At 32.4% G+C, this 22,851-nt stretch overlaps 1 protein-coding gene across 3 annotated transcripts in view; it reads left to right on the top strand.

Annotated features, from left to right (window-relative positions):
* Positions 1-22,851, top strand: part of CUL5 (cullin 5) — a 74,356-nt gene that overhangs the window by 35,019 nt on the left and 16,486 nt on the right. For all 3 annotated transcript variants that reach the window (XM_016160567.2, XM_016160568.2, XM_016160569.2), the window contains 8 exons: positions 1,715-1,891; positions 3,589-3,730; positions 5,119-5,264; positions 5,347-5,427; positions 14,123-14,216; positions 15,565-15,695; positions 15,936-16,043; positions 18,584-18,648. In XM_016160567.2, the coding sequence (XP_016016053.1) occupies positions 1,715-1,891; positions 3,589-3,730; positions 5,119-5,264; positions 5,347-5,427; positions 14,123-14,216; positions 15,565-15,695; positions 15,936-16,043; positions 18,584-18,648 (944 nt within the window). The remainder of the gene's footprint in view (positions 1-1,714; positions 1,892-3,588; positions 3,731-5,118; positions 5,265-5,346; positions 5,428-14,122; positions 14,217-15,564; positions 15,696-15,935; positions 16,044-18,583; positions 18,649-22,851) is intronic.

Raw genomic sequence — 22,851 nt, 5'->3', positions numbered from 1 at the left:
CTTCATCAGTGTCATAGGTTTTCAAGGTAGGTCTTTCACCTCTTTGGTTAAATTTATTCCTGTATATTTTATTCTTTTTGCTTCAGTTTTAAATGGGATTGTGTTCTTAGTTTCTCTTTCTGATAGTTTGTTATAAGCGTATAGAAACACAACAGATTTTTGTATTTTGATTTTGTATCCTGCACCTTTACTGAATTTGTTTCTTCTTACGATTTTTTGTGGAGTCTTTAGGGTTTTCTATATATAATTTAATGTCACCTGCAAATAGTGACAGTTTTACAAAATCTTTCTATCCTATTTGGATACCTTTTATTTCTTTTTGCCTCATTGCTTTCCTGGGACTTCCACTATTATGTTAAATAGAAGTGGTGAGAATGGGCATCCTTGTCTTGTTCCTGACCTCAAAGGAAAGGCATTTAGCTTTTCATTGTTGAATATGTTAGCTGTGGACTTGTCACATATGGCCTTTATTATGTTGAGGTACATTCCTGCTATACCCACTTTGTTAAAAGTTTTTGTTGTATAAGGATGAAGCGTTTTATCAGATGCCTTTTCAGCATCTATCAAGATGATCTTTTAGTTTTAATCCTTCATTTGTTAATGTGGTGTATCACATTAATTTGCCAATGTTGAACCATTCATACTTCATTGGAATAAATCCCACTTGATTATGGTGTATGATCCTTTTAATGTGCTGTAGAATTTGGTTTGTTAGTATTTTGTTCAGGATTTTATCTACATTTATCAGAGATATTGGCCTATAATTTTCTTGTGGTGCCTTTTCTGGTTGTAGACACAAGTAATGCTGACCTTGTAAAATTAATTTGAAAATGTTTCCTCTTTTTGTAATTTTGCAAGAGTTTGAAAAGGATGTGTATATAATTCTTCTTTTAATGCTTGATTAAATTTACTGGTGAAGCCATCTGTTCCTGGACTTTGATTTTGTTTGTTGAAGTCTTTAATTACTAGTTCAGTTTCCTTAGTAGTTATTGGCCTTTTCAGTTTTCTATCTCTATGATGCAAGCTTGGCAGATTGCATATTTCTAGAAATTTGTGTATTTCTTATAGGTTGTCAAATTTGTTGGTGTGTGTTTATAGTAGACTCTTGTGATCCTTTGCCTATCCGTGGTCTCAGTTGTAATGTCTCCCTTTCATTTCCGATTTATTTGTTTGAGTCCTCTGTCTTTTATTCTTGGTGTGTGCAAGTTTTTGCAAACATTTGTTGTATACAAATATTTATAACAACCTTATGCATGATAGCCAAAAGGTGAAAACAACCCAGATGTTTGTCAGTGGACAAACAGATAAACAAAATATGGTAAAGCTGTAAAATGGAATAGTATTCAGCCATAAAAAGGAGTAAAATAGGGTGCATGCTACAACAGGCAAATATTTAGACACAGAAAGTAAACTAGTACTTAGGAGGGAGACAGAGGAGAAGATAAGAAGGTGATAGCTAACAGATATAGGGTATTTTAAAAATTGAGATATAATTAACATTTTTTTTAGTTTTCAGGTATACAACATAATGATATGTATATGTTTTGAAATGATCACTACACTAAATCTGTGTGAATCTGTTGTAATTTCCTTTGGGTATAATATAGTTTGTACAGTAAATAAAATATTTTAAATTTATAGCATGAATATGTTCTAGTATTCTTTTAAAGCACCATTATTTAAAACGGGTACATTTCTTTTTTATTTTTTTCAGCGAGTACTGAGCCACCAAGATGATACAGCTTTGCTGAAAGCATATATTGTTGAATGGCGAAAATTCTTCACACAGTGTGATATTTTACCGAAGCCTTTTTGTCAACTAGAGATTACTTTAATGGGTAAACAGGGCAGCAATAAAAAGTCAAATGTAGAAGACAGTATTGTTCGAAAGGTAAGTCGGTTTTCTCATTTTTTCCCTAATATTCTTCGGAGGAGGGCAATTTTAAGACTTTTGAAAGTAATTTAAATTTTTAATGGATTTTTTTATTTCACATATAAATTCTTTTTCAGCTCTTGCTGGGTTTTATTGAGTACTTTCATCCAGTTTTAGCTTCAATTCTCTTTCATCTTTTTATGTGGTCTTAAACTATAGATCTGTGTCTTCACTTTTTCTTTTCATTTTCTCCTTTTCCTAGTTTTATCTTCAATATTTTGCTACTTTAGTCTTTCTTATACTTTTACCTTCCTATAAATTAAGTTACTTTTATTCTGTTTCAAAAATCTCTTATTAGGTTATCTTCTGGTATCTCTATGTTTAATCATGGTTAAACTACTTAATCTTTTCATCTTTTTAGTTGATTCTATTATAAACTCTGTATATACTGTTGTTATTTTCATATTTTGCATAGTCTCTAGTTAAAAACTCTGTACCCAGTAACAACTTATGAATTAATGGAAGAAACTCAGGTCTGAAAAAGCTCAGGTTTCACTTTCAACTCTTCAATCAGTAATAAGTTGTCTGTCCTTAATTATTTTGTTTTTCTACTTGCAAGAATCAGATGGAACCACAGATCTGAAAAGTAAAACATGCCATTTGAATTTTAAACAACTTACTCTTGCTGTGATGGTTTTAGCAACAAACTCAGGCATTCAAATAGTGGCCTGGGCATTATTGCCCCAGCCTTAAAATTCATGCTAATGCTGACAGGGTTACTGTAAATTTAGATACCCAGTGGTTCTTCATTGGTAGAAATAACTGCAATATGAGAAATTACTCCCTCCTCCCTGAGAAACTTCTAGATGCTTTTTAATTTGCAGTTCCATAATTTTGTCCTCTCTTGTTTTTCTGTTATTCTTTAAATTTTTACCATTTCCTTTTGATTGTGGTAGTCAGCAGCGCTTAATGACTTAAGGTATAGATTCTAGGACCACAGTTGCTGGATTCAAGTTCTAGTGTGCCACTTATGAACTGTGGAAATGATAGTGTATCTGTATCTAGGTTATGAATACTAAAGATGAGTTATATGTGGAAAGTACTTAGAGAAGTGTAGGTACATATTGAACGTTATGTAACTGATTCTTGTTATTGATGCTCCTGGCTGCTGTTATTAATATGTTTATTATATTTGACAAAATTACTCGGGAATATGTATATATCGTTTTTATCATTTAAGTGGAATATCTGTAAGATGGATTTTATTTTAAGGTCCAGTATGAAACATTTTCAGTTGGTTCTTTTCTCATTTATTATGTCTTCACAAAAATGTTCATGGGTGTGAACATTCCAGACACACACCACTATTTCTGAAATTCAGCCTTGGAACTATAGAGGAAGTAACATTTTCCATGTAATACCATATTTAATTTTTCAGTAGCCACTTGAAATTTGTACTGTTGTTTTCGCCATTTTACAAATAGGGAAGCAAGTAAATAAGAAAACTGGAATTCAAATCTAGTTATATTTGATTCTGAAATGTGTTCTTTACCATTATTTACCATATTTAAATATACTGCCTCGCGAAGTATTTAAGTGAATGTAGGCCTAAGAATTTAATTTCCTTTTTTAGTGTTTGTACTTAACATTTTTTGGTGTATATGTGGTACCTCGTATATTCATAATTGAAATGATTGCATATTTTTTTTCCCTAGCTAATGCTTGATACATGGAATGAGTCAATCTTTTCAAATATAAAAAATAGACTTCAAGACAGTGCAATGAAACTGGTACATGCTGAAAGATTAGGAGAAGCTTTTGATTCTCAGTTGGTCATCGGAGTAAGAGAATCCTATGGTATGTTCTGAACTTTTATAATTTTTTTTTTCATGAAAATTCTAAGACAATTTAAAGAGTAATACTATCAGAGTTATGTTTAGTAGCATATAGTCACATCTACTTTTAGTGCCAGATGCTTTTAAGAGTATACAAAAGATACTCTGCTTTTTAAAGAAGCCTACACAAATTCATGTTTGTGTGGTTAATTTATTTTCTCCATCTCATTTCTTGGCTGGTGAATCTTTTTAGCAATTTAAATTAGAGAAATGTAGATTTGAATCTATAGCAAAGGTAACTGGTTTTGTACATATATTTTTAGGATGAAAGTTAATTCAGTGTGTACATTCCTGTGTCCAGACTTATGTTTCTGACAATGACATTCTCATCTGTTCTTTCAATCACATATGTCATTTCCTCTAACTAGAATATTATTCTTTTTCCTTCTTTATCTTCTAACTCATCCTCATCCTCTGTTTCTTCATGGAGGCCTTTCCTAATTTCCAGACTAGGGTAGGTTCTCTCATAGTGCTTTATAGTACCTGTGCCTCCCTGTTATAATTTTTTAGTGTAATTAACTGTGTTGCTGACACTTGTCTTTACTGAATATGGAAAATAGTTGTCAACAAGAATTTTTTTATATTAACAAACCTTTAGTTATCTTTGACTTGCTTTTTCTGTTGCCCTCATAGTCAAGTATCAAGGCTAAAATTTTCATTAGCCATGTACCTGAAAGTTTTTCCTTTTTTATTTCATCTGCCACCAGTTTAAACTTCTTTAAACTCTTTTTCTGGAATTTCAAAACAAACTTCTTGTAGTGATCATCTTGCTATCATTTTACCCATCTGCTGTTCACAGATTAATTTTTAGGTACTATTTTGTTAGTACTTTTTTTACCCATTTAGTGGTACGCCATTCTAAATTCAGATTACTTAGCCTGGGATTGGAGGCTCTCCACAACCATTCCTAATTTACCATCCTACCTTATCTTCTATTAACTTTATTATCCACTCAGACAGCCTAGTCATTATACTTTGTCTTAGCCTTGTGCTTTTCTATTTCTGAATATTTACTTACTTTATCAATCTATGTAAGTCATAGATTATTCCTTAAGACTCATTTTCAAATCCCATCTCCCCTGTGAATGGTTTCTTGATTAAGTTAAAAGTCAGTGTCTTTTCTATTCAAGAATAAGAAATAAAATAGTTCATGTTATCTATACTGTTTTGTCACTTTACTGCTTTGTGTTATTCTTTTAAAGTTTTTTATAGAGATTTTGTTTTAATGTTTTTATGTTCTTGTAAGCATTGTCACATAATGACTCCCTCAATATTTGTTATTTCATTTAGTGTACTCAAAATACTGATTTGAATCATAATTAGAGTAAAATTTTATTTTCTGTTTTTCAGTTAACCTTTGTTCTAATCCTGAAGATAAGCTTCAAATTTATAGGGACAATTTTGAGAAGGCATACTTGGATTCGACAGAGAGATTTTATAGAACACAGGCACCCTCGTATTTACAACAAAATGGTGTACAGAATTATATGAAATATGTAAGTCAGAATTTAGTATATGTGATAATTTGAGCTATTCTCTTGATATTCTTAAAATGATTGCTATTTTCCTTCTGGACAGGCAGATGCTAAATTAAAAGAAGAAGAAAAACGAGCACTACGTTATTTAGAAACAAGACGAGAATGTAACTCTGTGGAAGCAGTAAGTAATGTTGTAATTGTATATTCTGTGGGATTATTTGAAGTACAGCACCCCAGGGATGTTAAATACATAATGGAAGCAACATTATTTATCCTTTCACACGTCTCTGACCAAAATTACTAGTTGTTTATATTACTCTTTCCCAGTGAGCAAAAGCACCGCTTTAATAGACGCCTTATTCAAAACTCATTGTTTTTCAGAGCTGGTGTGCAAGATAAAGTCTATTTGCCAACCCTGCTCTAGATTTTACTATATTTAATGTACTTTGCTATGACAAGTAAAATATGCTCCCTCAAGATAGTTGATTCTCAGTATGTTGGTGATTAAGTTCTACAAAGTGGCTGCAAACACTGAATTAGTGATTACTGACCTAGTACCGACTATACTAGGGCAGATTTCTTCTCACTGGAGGATGTTTTCAAACTTTATCTTGTCATGAGATAAAATATTATTTGATAAGAGAATATTAGTCTTTTGTATTGTTTTATTTATTTTGTAAGTTCCTTATTAAAAAAAAAAACAAAAAAAAACTCCAGAAGTAGTAACCATGCTATAATATCTCTCCTGGGTATTTTCTTTTATATGGAGAGTGACCTTACTGTGTCTTAGTAAGGAAAATATAGGAATAATATGTCTTCCATTTCCTTTCAGTTTTTGGAGCCTAGAAACTAGATTTAAATTTACATTCAAAGAAGTAACATTCCAGTTTGCCTGCAACCAGACATTTATCAATTATGATTTTTTTTCTAACTTTTTTTTGAGTATTTTCCGTTTTGAATGGTAGTCATGTTTATTCTTTGTTTAGGAATCAAATTGAGTTGGATCTTTTTTCTCTTGTTTTTGTTTTGTGTTGCTTTTCATAATGTGCAGTATATTTCCTATTTTAAAGGTTAAAATAACTTTGATATTAGCCAGAAGAGGGGCCTAATTTAGTTGTTTGTAGAAGTTCTCTATAGAAATTTAAAGCCAAGCTTCGGCTTCATTCAGAAGTCAGGGAAAGCCATTAAATGTTTCGTTAAACAAGTATGCCATGCTTAAAGTTATTCCTCAGGAAGATTAATCTAGTGACAGTACAGAAGTTTAATTAGAGTGGCAGAGAGCTGGGAATAGGAAGTAGGAATTTTTTTGCAGTAACTTAAGCTGGGTATTTGGAGTACCAAGTAGGATTTTAGCAATGGAGATGGAAAAGACAAGAGTGGAAAGAAAGAATTCCATCGGTGGAACATTCTATCATATGAATGGGACTAGATATTGGAGAGAATTGAGTCAATAATGTTTCTGAGGTTTTGGCTTGGGAGAATTATGCTACTACAAAAATCAAGTATAAGAATAAATCCTAGTAGTTAGGGAGAAAAGTGAGTTTAGTTAGAGGGATTTGAGAATTATGAGTTGATTGATGCGCTCGTATCATCTAAGTGGAGATATTACAATTTTGTAAGATAGAATTATTTTTCTATTCTTCTACTGTATTTATACAGCTTAATTATAGCGTATCCATAGTAAACTTAGGGAAATTCAACTATAGAGGTCCAACTAAGAATGAGACAGAGCAAGAAAAAGATAATGAGAAAGGTAGAGATAAACAAATACACATGACAACTTGTACAGAACAGTTAAATCTCTCTACTGTAACACAGATACACAAAAACACGAAAAAAACTTGAAATAGAAAATGTGAATTTGCTCTTCCGCAGTTACCAAATAGTGTTATCTCACGAGCTGAATGATTCTAGAGTTTAAAGATAAGTTTTTGTTTCATTATTTTTCAACAAAGACCTTAAGTGCAATATAGCATGCTTCCAAAAAAATTGTACTTTATGGGGATGTAAGAGGTCTGTTTGTGTAGTTTGTTTCTATTTTGTTTTGATTTTCTGTTCATTTTTTAAAATCAACTGTTTTGATTAAAGTATGACATATATACTGAAAAGGACACAAAAATCTCAAGTATATAGTAAGTGAATTATCACAAAGCGAACATGCCTGTGAAATCACCAGAAAAAGAATTAATAGCAATTCAGAAACCTATCGTTCCCTCCCGTAGGACTGTTACCATCTTTTCCTTCAAAGGTTGTCCCTCTGTTAATTTTTAACAACATAGATAAATATTAGTGACCACGATTTAATGTGTACAGCAAAATTCGGTACAGAGGAGACATCAAGCACCATAATTGTAGAATTATGACATTGGGAATTTAAGGCTTAATGCAGATGTATTACTATATTGTATACCTCACTGAGCTAATGCCGTTATACTACATACATAACATTTATTATATATTTGTTATAATTTTTGTTTACAAAGAGAAATGTGCTAAAATGGAGTGTGTTGTAATAGAAAGAACAGTAAATGAAAAATCAAGTCCTGGGTTCTAATTTAATATGAATAAAGTATAATCATTATTATTTGAATAGCTAGTAAGAAAGAAATCACTTTCCACACTAAAAACTTACTGTCCTAAATTTTCTCTTAGAGGTGTTAGCCATCAGAACCTGCTATGCTGTACCTTAATGCTTTATTGATACTAGTTTAAGTCTGTGCTTACCTATTAGGCTATTCTCATTAATGAAGGACAGTGACAGATCAAGTTCATAGGGGGCTACACAATAATGCACACCAGAAATTAAGATTAAAGTTGTATATTTTGGCACTTATATTTTCCTCTGAAAATTAGCAAATTATTATGGTTTATCAATTACTTTCAAATTTAGTTAGTATGAGTAAATCTTAATTTTCTAAACCTGATTATTTTTCAGTATATGCAGGAAAACAAGTTTCTGGACATGTATTCTGTATAATAGAGCAAATTTCACCCAGTTATGAGGCCAGGCCTAATAAAGGCTAATGTACATATCAAGTAATGTTCATATAGTGCTTAGCAGCTTACTGAATTTTTTCATCCCTTTTAAGAGTTTTAGTTCATTCCCGTGGATATTCCAAACATTTGATTATATCATTTGCAAAAGATGATGCTTACTTCTTCCTTTCTAATACTAACATCTATTTACTTCAGTGGACTAAATCCCTCTAAAATTAAATGGTTACTTTTAGAAAAATGTTAATATTATTGGGGATCCTCTCTTTCAGTCTTTAATGGGAGTGCTTTTAAATTTTCACCATTAAGCATGATGCTATTCTTTTGGCATGATACATGCATTTTATTAAGACAGTACTCACTTATTCTTCTTTTATTAAGAATAATATCAAGCCCACTCTTCTTAGAGGAGAGCAACTTAGACCCACTTAGATCCAGTTATTCATACAATTCTTATAAACTTGATTATCATTAGATGGGCCTGTAGCAGAAGAGCAGCAATATGTTAGTAAAACCAGATAAGAGGTAAGAGGCTTCAGAGCTATGTGCTGAAGAGGCATTATCGATAGCAAAAAAAAAAAAAAAAAAAAAAAAATTGAGAAAAGAGAAAAGTTAAAACCAAAATAACTCACAGCTTTTTTCTATGGCTATTGGTATTTTAGATGATAGTCCAACACATGTATTCCCTGAGGGCATTCAGTTAGTATTTATTATGCACCTATGTTAGGCCTTGTGGTAGTTGGGAATAATAAGACTGACTTTGTCTCTATCTTCACTAAAGTAAAGTGACACTAGAGTGACACTAGAATAAAATGAATTGTTTCTACAACAGAGTAATGGAATACAGTGTGAATTGGTGGTGACAACCCTTCATTTCTTTACAGTACTAGGGCACTGATAGGGAGGCAGTGTGTTATAGTGGTTAGGAGCGTACACAATGGAACCAGATCAGAATTTGAATTCCATTGTTGTCATTTTACCAGCTCTGTGCCCTTTGGCAAGTTAGTCAACATTTGCATTCTTCCCAACTATAAAATGGGGTAATACCTATTTTACTTGTGTTATCAGAGTTTAATGAAATACTATATAGAAAACATTTAAGCACTGTTCCTGGCCTGGTCACTTTTACTGTTGGGGCTCTGGTTTGGAAAAAGTTGCTTACTGATCCTAAGACAGATAAAAATTATTTTACTGTCTGTACAAAACATTGATAAAACTGAATTAGAACTAGGTCACAGGTCATAAATTATTAACTTTAAATACTTGATAACCTTTAGTATTTTAGTATTAAGAGTGGTATCCAAAAAAGTTAAGGTGAATTGATCTGACTCATTGTTCTATGTAAAGAATTACTTGTGTAACTATTTTAGAAATGAAACAAGAACCACTAGTTATAATGGTAAAAAAATAATCTAAACCAAGCATGAAAGGCCACGAGAAATTAATTTTGAGAATAACCTACCACACATGGAATAAATTAATTCTTGAAGACTTTACAAATACCTTTGTATCATTAAAGACCTAGCTGATAATGATAAAGTAGAACCTTAAAATGGAGAAACTTAGGATAATTTTTAGTTCAACTTCTATTTTGTAGCTGAGGCAAAGCAAATTATCACTTAACACAGAATTAAATAACTATGAGAATAACTGTTCTTTTTGCTTTTTACTAAATTTCAATGAAGTAGAATAAATTGTTCATACTGAATATCACTGAAAGAAGGCTCTACTATATAACTTAGCTTGCCTATCCCACCTTTCATCTTCACAGACCTATGCATTCATTCATTCAACAAATACTGAGTGCCTGCTGTGTTTTATGGCAGGCATCATCTTTGAAGAGTTTTGCTGTAGAGGAAGGTAAAACATAAAGCATATTGATAGTTAAAGTGTTTCACCTTGCAGACCTCTGGGGAGAGATTGCTATGGATTTAGAAGTTGTGCTCATCTCAGGCAAAATACAGGAGTTGATGGCATATGGCAAAAAGGTTTTTTCTTCACGGAAGCTAGCAAAAGGAGACAGAAAGGGAATACAAGGTGAGAGAGATGGTTTATCGCTATCCTTTCCATTCAAGATGTATTTTTCAAATAACAATATATTTAGGGTTTTATGTATGTAGTACTTTAGTAAATGATGGGGAAGGAATACAAAAGAGGAATAACATGGTCTCTGCTCTCTGAGAATTGACCCTCTTGTTAAGGCAAGACTCATTTGAAATAAGGAAAGAACTCTATTGAGCAATCTCCCTTCTTTTTGCCTATATTAAATAGTTTTCTAAAGGGTTTTTTAACACACAAGGAACTAGACCATAATTATTCTCTTTTTTTTTTAAATCTTTGTTATGAAAGTTTTCAAATATTTACAAAAGTGGAGAAAATAATACAATGAACCCAACCCACCATACTTAGCCCCTCGATTTAGCAATGATCATTTTGTCATACTTGCTTGATTGATCCCTGTTTACTTTTCCCTCCCTACTTATTTCCTCCCTTCTTCTTTCCTTATTTTCTTTCTCTATCTTTCCTTTAGCATTTTAAACAAAAGTTTTACTCTAAACCCTTCTGTATTATAATGTTTTAAATTCCTGTATATATTTCATCATGCATATATGTATACTATAATATATGTAACCAATCCACTAGTGACAGATGTTTTAATATTCATTATTATTACAGTTTATTTCTTATAAATAATACTTCCAGGAACATCATTATATGGTGATATTTTTTTGACATCTTTGTATATACATCTTTCTCACATGTGGCATTCTCTTGGAATGGAATTTCCTGAAAATGAGATTGCCAAATCAAAGGGTATGCACATTTTACAAATTGCTACATTACACCAAACTGATCTTCAGAAATGTAGTAATTGTTACTCTCATCAACAATGTGCCTGTTTATCTTTGCTCATCTGGGCTCTGATTTTCAAAACCCTTCATAATTTGGCCCTAACCTATTTTTTAATTTAATACTGTCCTGCAAGAGTCATTCTAGTCCAATAAGAAATATTTCCTCATTGATACACTTCATTCCATTCATTTTTTTCTTGGATCCATTTCTGAGTAATGTTTTCCCTTTCTTCTTAATGCTTTACTACTATTATTAACTTTTTCTGCCTATAAAAATCTTGCAGAATCCTTATAGCCATGGTGCAGTAAAGTTGCCCCCAATTCTCTAGCTTTCATCAGTTTCCTCATTTGATTTCCTCTGTACTTATTGTTTCCACCACTTGATTTAGTAGCATATTATAGACTGCTTTGTTGTGTTATTATCAAGTACCAGCTGCTTGTGAGGCCATGAATACATAGCTATGGACAGAATAGTCTCTGTTCTTGTAAAATTTATAGTGTAGTAATGCTGGATTTATTTCTACTTCTTTGCTTTTTTGGTGATTTTAAACTTCTTTTCATATACCTCTGTTGTATATGAAATATGCACACATTTTTTAGATATATAATTATATGTTCCCAACTGAATTGTAAAATCATGTTTTATACTTCTCTACTCCTTAGAACACTTAATTCAGTTCTGAGCATGTAGCCATTACTAAGTATATACTCGCTCTGTCAATATAGTAAGGAAACTTGCTGGCTGTGGAGTTAACATACCTGGTCTCTTATTGCAGCTTAGGTCCTTATGAAGTAACCGTACAACATTTGTAAGTTATGTAGCTTCTCTAAGCTTGTGTCCTCATATGTTAAATATCTTCCTCATAAGGTGGTTTTCTTGTGGGTTAAATGAGATAATGTATGTAAAGCATTTAGCACAATAATTGGTACAGAGTAAGTCCTAATTAAAAGATACCTGATATTATAATGATTTGTTTAACATCTCAAGCTAGAAACTGCTTCAGCAGCCTTTTATTTCCCTAACACATTTTATCTAAGCAGTTACCAATTTCTGCTGTTTGCTTCAATTATCTTGTCAACTTAGCCTGTCCTTTGATCTTCATTATAACCCACAATAAGAAATAATTTTGTACATATTTATATTGTGGTTTAGTATACACTGTATTTATTTGCTCATATTTGAAACAAAAGTTTTATGAAATAATTGTTAATATTTGTGATGCACTCTTTTGGTTGTTTTGTGTTATTTAAAAAAAAAGCTTGGCCATTAAAACTGATTTCACAACAAACAGTTTGAAAAACACTGGTCTAGATTTTTGGAATCTGCAAAATTTGTACTACTACTAAACTGGATTATGTTCAAGTGTTAATTTTCAATGAAATATAAAACAAATGAAGTAACTGGGGCTTGGAACTAATTTCAATTGCACTTTCACTTCTCTTTTAGTTATATATAGTTAGATTAACCTCAGTCTGGTTTTGCTCCTGATGGTGAGAGTGTTGAGTTGTGCATATTCCACATGTAGAATGATATAGAATGAGATTATTCAGCAGTTAGGGCAGAGCTTCCCACCTTGGCAGGGCAGAAATTTCTCAACCACTTTGTATGTATATTTGTTTTCTTAGTACAGAATTAGACATACCTGGATTTTAAAGTCATTAGCATAATTCTAAAGAGGGCCTGAAAAAATCTTCTTATTACAGAAATTTAAAAATACTTTTAAAAGTAGAAAGAATGGTGTAATGAATCTCCATTAATTATCCTAAATTCAACTAATTATCAACATTATGTCAATTCCAAGAGAAATTTTTAACAAAGAACTTTTAAGGCACACATAATTTCCTTTCTTAATATAGATAGATGATCTGTTTTTCAGAAGCAATATATCAGTCTTAGTGTACCTTGCTTTAGTACTCACAATCTATTGATTTTATTTGATACCTGCAAGAAGGGTAAATAATTCTGTGACACAAGGGAGTAGTGGTGGGATAAGGTGGGTTTATTTTCCTGAAGGCTGTGCGGAACACTAGACCCTGGACGCCTTACTTCAAATATTTCAACAGCCTTCTTTGCCAGTCCCCCTAGCACCACTCAGTACTACCTACCTTGCTGCCATTAAACTGATCTTTTAAAAATTACTTGAGGGAAGTAGAAGCTCATTACATGTATCCCCTGTTTAAAACCTTCGTTTTGTCCTTCCCTACCCATACTATAGAATAACATCCCAAACTATAGATTTTTATTTATAATCTGGCTCTGGCCTACCTTTCTAGCTTTCTCTTCCACTGTCTGTCTCTTCTGTAACATGTTCAACGTCTTATTCCTAGAATACTCAATCCGTTTTTAGGGCTTATACTTGTTTTTCAAGATCCAATTTAAATGTCATCTTGTGGATGAGACCTTTTTACTAGAAGTACATAGTTCCTTTAATTGTTTTTGTTTGGGGGGTGTGTGTGTGTGTGTGTGTGTGTGTGTGTGTGTGTGTGTGTGTGTACACTTTACTGAGTTGTATTTATTAGTTTAGGTTTGCCTCCCTCCTCACTTTAGTTAGTTATCTCTTCCAAAGCAGGAGTTATCTTATTCTTTTTAGTCTCCTAACCCCTTATTTAGTGCCCATATATAGTAAACTTCTAATGATGGTATATTAAATGAATATATCAATACTTTTAGAATTTTAGAGTCTAATTCCAACACTTGTTCTCTCCAGAAGAGTTTGTCAAAGTTATTTTTTCATTTTGTTTGTATGTGTGTCATTTTTGTTTCCTCCCCGTTTTTGGGGACTTGTTACAATTTCTAAAGAGAACCTAAGTTCGATAGCCTTTTCCTTAGGGAAAAGATACTTTGATAAACTAATGTGGAGTATCCATCTTTATTCCTGTAGTAAAGGTAAGTAAAATCTACTTTTAGTATACTTAATTTTTTTGCTATTGTTGAAAGATACAGTTTTAAGAAGCTATAAAGCAAAACAGAGATAAATTTGAGCCTGTTTGTGCTTATAAAAACCTTGACCAAATTTTGATATATTTCAGCTCATGGAATGCTGTGTAAATGCCCTGGTGACATCTTTTAAAGAGACTATCTTAGCAGAGTGCCAAGGCATGATCAAGAGAAATGAAACTGAAAGTAGGTAAAATACTACTTAAAGTTCTCTTAATCTTTGAGGAAGTTATCTTTAAAGCAGACCATTTTTAATATATCACTGTTATAGTGTTCTTATATACATAGGTATATATGTTACAACAAACTGTGCTTAAAATGATGAACTATTTAGCACAGAATCATTGTGAAGAAGGTTATAAACTTGTACTTTTACCATTTCCTCTGCTTTAGGTATCACTATGCGTATGCACTTGTACATGTGTGTGTGAATTTCAATTTGTTCTCTAAAGCAGAGCAGGACTCTGCTTTTAAAGACTAATTTAAATAGTAAACATACAGAACTACATATCTCTTTTGTGTGCAAACTTGCAACATTTTTAGAAAGTAATAAAACACTCTATGTTAATATTCATCTCTCTCCCCAAAAATATTTTACAATTTAAAATTTTGGAAGTAGGTTTTTTTTAAATTACTTAAATGTTTTCTTAATAAAGATAGATTGAGGGTGGGGGGAAGTTAGCAAGTACATTACAACTAAAAAGAATACAGTATAACTTGCCATATCCCTACTACCCAGAGATAAACCACTTTTAGCATTTTTATGTATCACTCTGCAGATTTCATTGTGTATAATTGCAAGATACTATTTAATCTCCAGCTGCATTTAAAGTGTGTATTTCAGTTCACTTAAGGTCATACGCCTTTTAGAAATTAAGTTTATAGTAAAAAGCAAGCTCATTGGCATAAATGAAATATTTGAATTTCTATGTGGCAGGCTAAGTAGAGTTATAATTGATCCATGTTAGAGTCCTTTCAAAAGGATTTATTTATTAGTAACCAGTCCTATGAAGTAAGATTTTTATAAAGGTCAATTAAATGGTATAACATGAGAAAGTGCTTTTGAACACTGAAAAATTCTTTATGATACAGTTTACCTCTAATGTACTTTTATAATCATTACCTTAAACAGTTTGATGACATGATTTTTGATGTGGCTGTGTATTTAGTATTGCATCTACTTCATGAAATGTACTTATGGTCTGCATGAACTTTTGTTCTTCTTAGAATAAAAAATATTCCATTCTTTGAAGGTCAAATGATTCACTTTTAAAAAGGATTTGGATTTTGTAGTGTGTGCTCACTTTTAGAGTTTCTTTTAAAAATAATTTTTGTTGGATTGAGAAGGTAGATCAGGAAGTTATAGTACTTAAACAACTCCTGAACTAATTGTACCCACAAAATATTATTAACTTGCAAGTAATATTTCTCCAAACACTTACTATCATAGGAATTCTAGACCCATGATACAGATCAAAGAGAACATTTATTCTGATAGATGAAATGATTACATGAGTGTGTTCTATTCTTTCAGAGTTACACTTAATGTTTTCATTAATGGACAAAGTTCCTAATGGGATAGAGCCAATGTTGAAAGACTTGGAGGAACATATCATTAGTGCTGGCCTGGCAGATATGGTAGCAGCTGCTGAAACTATTACTACAGTAAGTTTTCCTCAATGGCAGTAGTAGATACATGTCATTTATTTTTTAAATGAAGTTTGGGTATTAAAAATAGTAATTGATGACAAAACAGTGATATTGGAATACCTTTTAGTTTTAAAGAAAAACTGTTCAGAAAACTTCCTAAATTTTAAAGCTATAGTGTTTTGTTAAATTTATGCTGATATTTTCTTTTTAGTATTACTCTTTTTAAAACTCAAATATAAAACATTTTATTTTTAGGACTCTGAGAAATATGTTGAACAGTTACTTACACTATTTAATAGATTTAGTAAACTCGTCAAAGAAGCTTTTCAAGATGATCCACGATTTCTTACTGCAAGAGATAAGGTATATATATATTCCTATATATTAACACTATTGTCATCATTTACTTTTAATAAGAAACGTGCATCATTATGTTATTAAATTACAAACCAAAAACCTAGCCATTCTGATTTTTCTTCAGTGGAGGACAACCATATTTATTATATTTGGTTGTTAAATGTTTTTGTAAGCATTGAGTATGCTCGTGAACTAGAATTTGTTAGAAAGTTCTCTTCTTTTTCTAAAAATGTTTTTGTTTTGTAATATTACTGTTTGTTTAATTCCTATTCATTCTTTCTTTATGACCCAGCTCAAAATATTTTGGAACTTCCTTAATACCCCACCTCCTCCTACATCATATCTCAAGCAGAGTTGATGCCTCTGTCTTTTCATAGGGCTCCTGTGAGAGTTATGTCACATTTATTCTTGCTTCCCATACCCTCTTCTCCCATCCTCAATAGTGGGGAATAACGATAATGAAACATAGTGTTGTCCTTAGAGTTGTGTCTTTTTAAATATCATAAACCTATTACTAGAAATTACCATTACTTTTTTTCTCCCTCTTCAACTACCTTTTTTGACTTCCCAAGTTAGAGTTGTATTTTCTGTGACTAAAAAGACAACTTCCTCCAGTAGGATTTTTTTCCTCTGTTTTTCTATTTTAAGGTAGGTAGTAGGTTGGTCAGTCGATCGATCGATAGATATAGACAGAGTAGGAAAGGAGTTAAGAGAGTATGGAGGTAATAAAGTGGTTTGAAATATTAAATTGAATGGCCTGCAAAGGCTTAATTGAGGTGACATGCGAATTAAGATTGAAAGTGATTAGGAATAAATCATGTGGCTAATTGAGGGACGAGTGTTCCAGACAGAGGGTCAGCAGATATAAAGGCTCTAAGGCAGGAATGTACCTGTCAAGTTCCAGGAACAGAGATGAAAGTGCTCGTTGTAGTTTGAGTGGACTGAGTGAGTGGGAGAATAATAGGAAATGAAGTTAAAAAGGTAGCGGGAAGCCAGAGCATGTAAGACTGTGAGCCAAGGTAAGGAGTTTGGTTTTTATTCTGAGAAGGGCAGAAAGTCATTGAAAGCTTTTGAACAAAATGGCAGGACCTGACTTAATTTTAACAAGATCACCTGGCTGCTGCAAAAAGAATAGACAGAAGGGAGTCAGGTGAAGAAGGAGGAATATCAGTTAAGAACCTATTTAATTCAATTAAGTAATACAGAAGCTTGGCCCAGAACAATAGTGGGTAGAGGTAGTCAAAAGTAGTTGAATTCTAATTACATTATGAAAATAGACTAAACAGGATTTGGTAATGAATCAGATGTGGAATGTGGTAAAAAGAGACCAGTCAAGGATGACTCTCAGATTTTTGTTGTGACCAATTTAAAAGCATATGCTTTTGCTGAGATGGGGAAGAGTTTGGAAGAAGCACTTTTTGTGGAGATAGTTGCAGAGAGGTTAGGAACTCAGTTCTAGAGAAGTTAACTTTGAAATGTTTATTAAACATTCATATAGCAATGTCAAGTCTGGAGTTTAAGGGAGGGAATGGGCCTGGAAAAAATAAATTTGAGAGCTTCAGCATATAGATGGTGTTTAAAGCACTGACACTATGATCATTAAGTTAACGAATGAGGATGGAAAAAATAAGCAACCAAGGACTGGCCGGCCTGGGGCATTCTATATTTAGTTATCAGAAAGTTGAGGAATGATCTTTCATGAAGTGAAAGGAGAATGAGTAGAATGATCAGGAGAGTCCCGTGTGCTAGAAAGGGGAAAAAGCACTTTCAGGAAGAGGGCATTCTCTGCTGTTTTAAAATGCCGCTGATAGGTCAAATAAGATGGAAATTAACAATTATCTTCAGCAACATAGAGGTTGTGAGTGACTTTGACAAGAATGATTGGGCAGAGTACTGGTGTGAAGGCTTGGTTATAATGGTTTCCAGTAAAAATGGCAGTAGAGAAGGTGGAGAGAGTGAATTGGATAATTTTTCTAGGAGAAAGAGCTAAAGGGAGAGAGTGAAAGAGAGAGGGAGGGAGAGGAGAGAGAGAGAGAGGAGAAAAAAATAAGAAACTGTAACTGAAGGTGGACAAAGCCAAGAGAGAATTTTTAAGATTTGAAAAGTAACAGTATGTTTCTATGCTGAGGCTACAGAAATAATGGAGAGGGAAAAAATTGGTGATGCAAGAGAAATAGGAGGGAATTTGATTATTAAATTTTCTCAGTGAAATCAGAAGCTACATCATCAGCTAAGAGTGTACATGAGGGATGGAATATTGGAGGTTTGAAGAGAAAAGAGTATGAAAATGTTTTTAAGGATAATTTGTGGATAAGATAAAATGGTATAGTTGTCAGGTAGCGTCAAGACCCCACTTGAGAATATGGATAATCATAACATGACAAAGAGTATGCTGAAGTCATTGACTTGAAAAATTCTATCAGGCCAAATAGGCCATTAAAAATAAAAATTTATGTTTTTATGTATTATTGGAATTGTAACAATTTATATAACTATTAAATATCAAAAAAGAATGTTCATATTTTATTTTAAATTATTATTTGTAGGCATATAAAGCAGTTGTTAATGATGCTACCATATTTAAACTTGAATTACCTTTGAAGCAGAAAGGGTAAGTTTTTTAAAAATCAAACATTTAACGTCTTAAATTTTTTGAAGTGTATTGTATGTTATTGGATATGCAAAGTGCCTATTTTCCTAATCCCGTTAGGTTTGTTTTCGTATTTTTTTTACTTTTATAATTTTTGCAGCCTTTAATTATTAAAAATTGTCTTAATTTTTAATTTTCTATTAAGTCGTCTCCTTTTATGACCAAAAAAATATATTGACCTTATTTTTTTAAGTAGAAAAATGTTTTAGTCATATTCTTTTAGAATCTCTACTTGTTTTTCTCTCATTAGGCACTAAAGTTGTTTTAGTACCTATAAATGCATAGACGATAACTCAATTTTTACCATAAGGATAAAAAAAAATGGAAGTCAATTTTAATGTAAATTTTTATTTACCATTTTTAAAAATTGATCTCATTGTTGGTAGGATGAATTTAGTTGTGCTAAGTATTATAGAAAATCTGAAAATCAAAATTTAGTGAAATAGTAATCTGAACTAGGTATGGTGTCTTCAGAGTAGTACTAAGTAGTACCAAATGTTAAGGGTTAATTGGAAAAAGATTTTTATGTAATTTCTAGCTGAGAATTGCTATTTAAACAGATTTTATACATAATGCTAAAATATTTGAAAAATAGCATTTCTTAAGAAGGAAAAATTGGGGTTTTTAAATTTTAATCATTTTTAGTTTTGGTCTTTTTTTTTAGCTATATAAGTTGTTTGAGTATTATTATAGTGGAAGACACCTAGGTCATAAAAGTATTGTAGTAATTGGCATAGTTTAGAAGGGCATTTATTGTGTTCTCTATAAATTATGAAATATATGAAACATAATAGTACATTTTGGAAATCTCTTCATATTATATTCATATTGCTCATTCTCCTCTGCTCCTAGTACTTTTCTTTGAAAAAATCTCAGACTTACAGAAAAGTCACTCTATTGCTTTATCAAATATGTATCTCTCTATATATCTGTCAGTCAACTTTTTAAATACCTTGCAAAAGAATTTTCAGGCATCAGTAACCTTTACTCCTTTAAGCACTTCTGCATGCAGTCATAAATTGAATTTGGTGTTTATTTTTTTAAATAAAAATTACCTACAGTCATATGCATATATTTTAAATGTATAGTTTTGTGAGATTTAACAAGTGCTTATACCTTTCTTAAGTATCTTCATCATCCTTGATGCCTCATCCTCATTTTCAGTGAGTCCCACCTCTATCTCTTACAAGCTGCTGTTATGATTATTTCATCATAGATTAGTTTTGTCTGTTCTGGCACTTCATATAAATGGAATTATACAATATGTACTTTTTTTGTGTAAAGCTTCTTTCAATTTAGCTTAGTGTTTTCGAGCTTCATTCATGTTTTAGCATATCATGTTTGTTTGTTTTCCAAAGTGGTTGTACTGTTTTCCACTCATACCAACAAAATGTAAGAGTACCAGTTGATCCTCATTCTCACCACCATTTAGTGTTGTTAATTTAACTTTAGTCATTCTGAATATAAATGGCGCTATCTCATTATAGTTTTAATTGCCATTTCTCATGACCTTTGATGTTGAGCACTTTTTTATGTTTTAGTATTCTTATATTTTTTCTTTATAAAGTGTTCAAATTTTTGGCCTGTTTTTTCTTTTCATTGGGTTTTTATTAGTGAACTATGTAGGAGTTCCTATATATCCTCTATACAGGTCCTTTGTAAAATATATGCTTTTCTTTTATAGTTTTCACTTCTGTATTTTGTCTAGAAAACTTTTGTCTACCTCTGCCCTTAGGGCATGAAGATAATCTTTTGTTTTCGTCTAGAAGCTTTATCATTTTTGTTTTCACATTTTGGTCTAAGATCCATCTTAATGTTTGTATATAGTTTAAGTTAGGGGTTACATTTCTTCCCCCTGCCCCACCCCCCTTTTCCATAGTGGTTTCATCATCATTTGTTGGAAATACTTTCCATTTCCCACTACCGTGCTTTGGTACCTTTTGTCAAAAATCAAGTGACTTAAGTATGTGTTTGTTTTTCAGGGCTCTGTATTCTATTCCATTGATATATTTGGGTATCCTTAGGCCATTACCATATAGTCATGATTAATATAGTTTTGTATTAAATCTTGATGCCAGGTAGTATAATTTTGTTCTTTTTTTCTGTGAGTGTCTTTGATATTCTATTATTTTTCTAGTATATAGAAATATTGTTGATTTTTATATAGTTATTATATGTCCTGGTACCATGTTAAAGTTATTCCAGTAATTGTTATGTAGATTTTTAGAAATTTTCTGTGTAAACAATCATATAATCTTTGAATAGAGACAATTTAACTTCTTCCTTTATGATCTTAATACCTGGCCTTGTTTCCTTATGGATACATTTCTCACTCTGACTTCTCAAGCTGGGTCACCCCTTACATGGATGCCTTCTTCATCCCACTGAAACCTTAACATCTCCCATTGTGCCTTCTCCTTATACGGACACCCTCACCTATTTGGTGTCTTGTACTCCATACCTGGCCACTCCTCCATGTCAACATACACATTCTCTGTTTGGGTTTTGACACCTGATACTTAGCCTTTCTAGTGAATGTCTAACTTACCCAACCTGGGCTCTGACACCCCATGCAAGACTGCAACCCTGCACTGGTGGTGCTTTCACTCTGCTTGGGCTTTCATATCCTTGGTTAAATTTATTCCTAGGTACGTTTTTCTTTTGGATGTTATAAATAGAATTGTTTTCTTATTTTCCTTGTGGATTGTTCAGTGTTGGTACATAAAGCCACACCGATTTATGCGTGTTGATCTTGTACCCTGCAACTTTGCTGAATTAGCTCTAGTAGCTTTTTTGTGAATTCTTTCATACTTTGTACATATAAGATTATGACATCTGTGAATGGTGATACTTTTACTTCTTTTCAACTTGGATGCCTTTATTTCTTTTTCTTGCCTAATCGATCTAACTAGAACCTCTAGTACAGTGATGAATAGGAGTGGTGAATGTGAACATCCTTGTCTCATTCCTGATTTTAGGGAGAATACTCTCAGTATTTCAACACTTTGCATGTTTGCAGTGGTTTTTTTATAACTTCATTTTTCTTAATAGCATGGCATTCTGTCTGGTAGATTTAGCATAGTGTATTTAATTGATCCTTTATTGCCACACTAAGTAGTTTCTGATATTTTGCTATTACTAATAGTGCTCCAGTGATTAATATTGTATATTTCTCATTTTATGTGTGTGAAAGTGTTTCTCCAGTTTCCTAGAAATGAGGATTGCTGGATTTCTCTTTATTTTCTAGTTCTAAGGTCACCATGTCCTATCTTTAGCACTAAATTAAAGTAGAAAAAATCCTGTGGAATAAAAGGAGTATTATTAGCTGATCCAGGCATCAGAACATGGTTGTTGTGGCTATTGGAAGTGGTGAAGGTTTTAGAAAAATGAAACTGCTAGTAGCATCCAGTTTTTGGGAGACTCACTTCTGAGGAAGGAAAGAATAGTTTGTGGTGGGCCAGTGCTTTCACTGACATCAACCAGGAAAATCAGGTAATATAGAAAATTGTAATTTTTTTTATATTACCAAAGAGCTACAGAAGCAGCTAGGACAAAATATTTGAAACATAGAAATGAGAGAGAATCTTTCAGAGGTTAACTGAGGTTTTGTAGTTATGTTTTCCTGAAAAGCAGCAGCTACGTATTAGGTTTGGCTCAGGCTAAGCAGTACTGCTGAGAGCCAGTGGGGCTTTTGGTGGTCACACAGGACTGGAATGGCAAAACCCACTAGGCTCTAATTGAGAGTCCAGGAGGAACATTCCTTGGATTTAGTGGCTAACCAGAAGTAGATCAATTGAACTAACTCAGTTCCTGATTGGATTAAAGTTATCAGCCTCTTTCATAGCAGAACAAAGGATGAACCCATTCTTAATGGAAGTACCATTATGTGTTGCCTCTGTGATTCTTTTATGTGCAGTGCCCACTATTCAGTATGACATTACTAGTTCTGTGAAGGCAGAGAAACTTATGATCAACTAAGAGAAAAATCATTTTAGAAGCAGACTTTCATATGGTCCCAATATTGGAGTTAGCAGATAAGGACAATCAGTTAATTAAAATTAATAGCTTAACTACAGTGATATACCACTCACACCTGCTAGGATGGCTAAAATTAAAAAGCTGTTAGCAAGTGCTGGTGAGGATGTGGAGAGGTTAAAATCATAT

This window comes from Rousettus aegyptiacus, unplaced genomic scaffold (genome assembly GCF_014176215.1).
Source record: "Rousettus aegyptiacus isolate mRouAeg1 unplaced genomic scaffold, mRouAeg1.p scaffold_m13_p_5, whole genome shotgun sequence".
NCBI classification, from domain to species: domain Eukaryota; kingdom Metazoa; phylum Chordata; class Mammalia; order Chiroptera; family Pteropodidae; genus Rousettus; species Rousettus aegyptiacus.
This window is presented reverse-complemented; position numbering and strand designations above follow the sequence as displayed.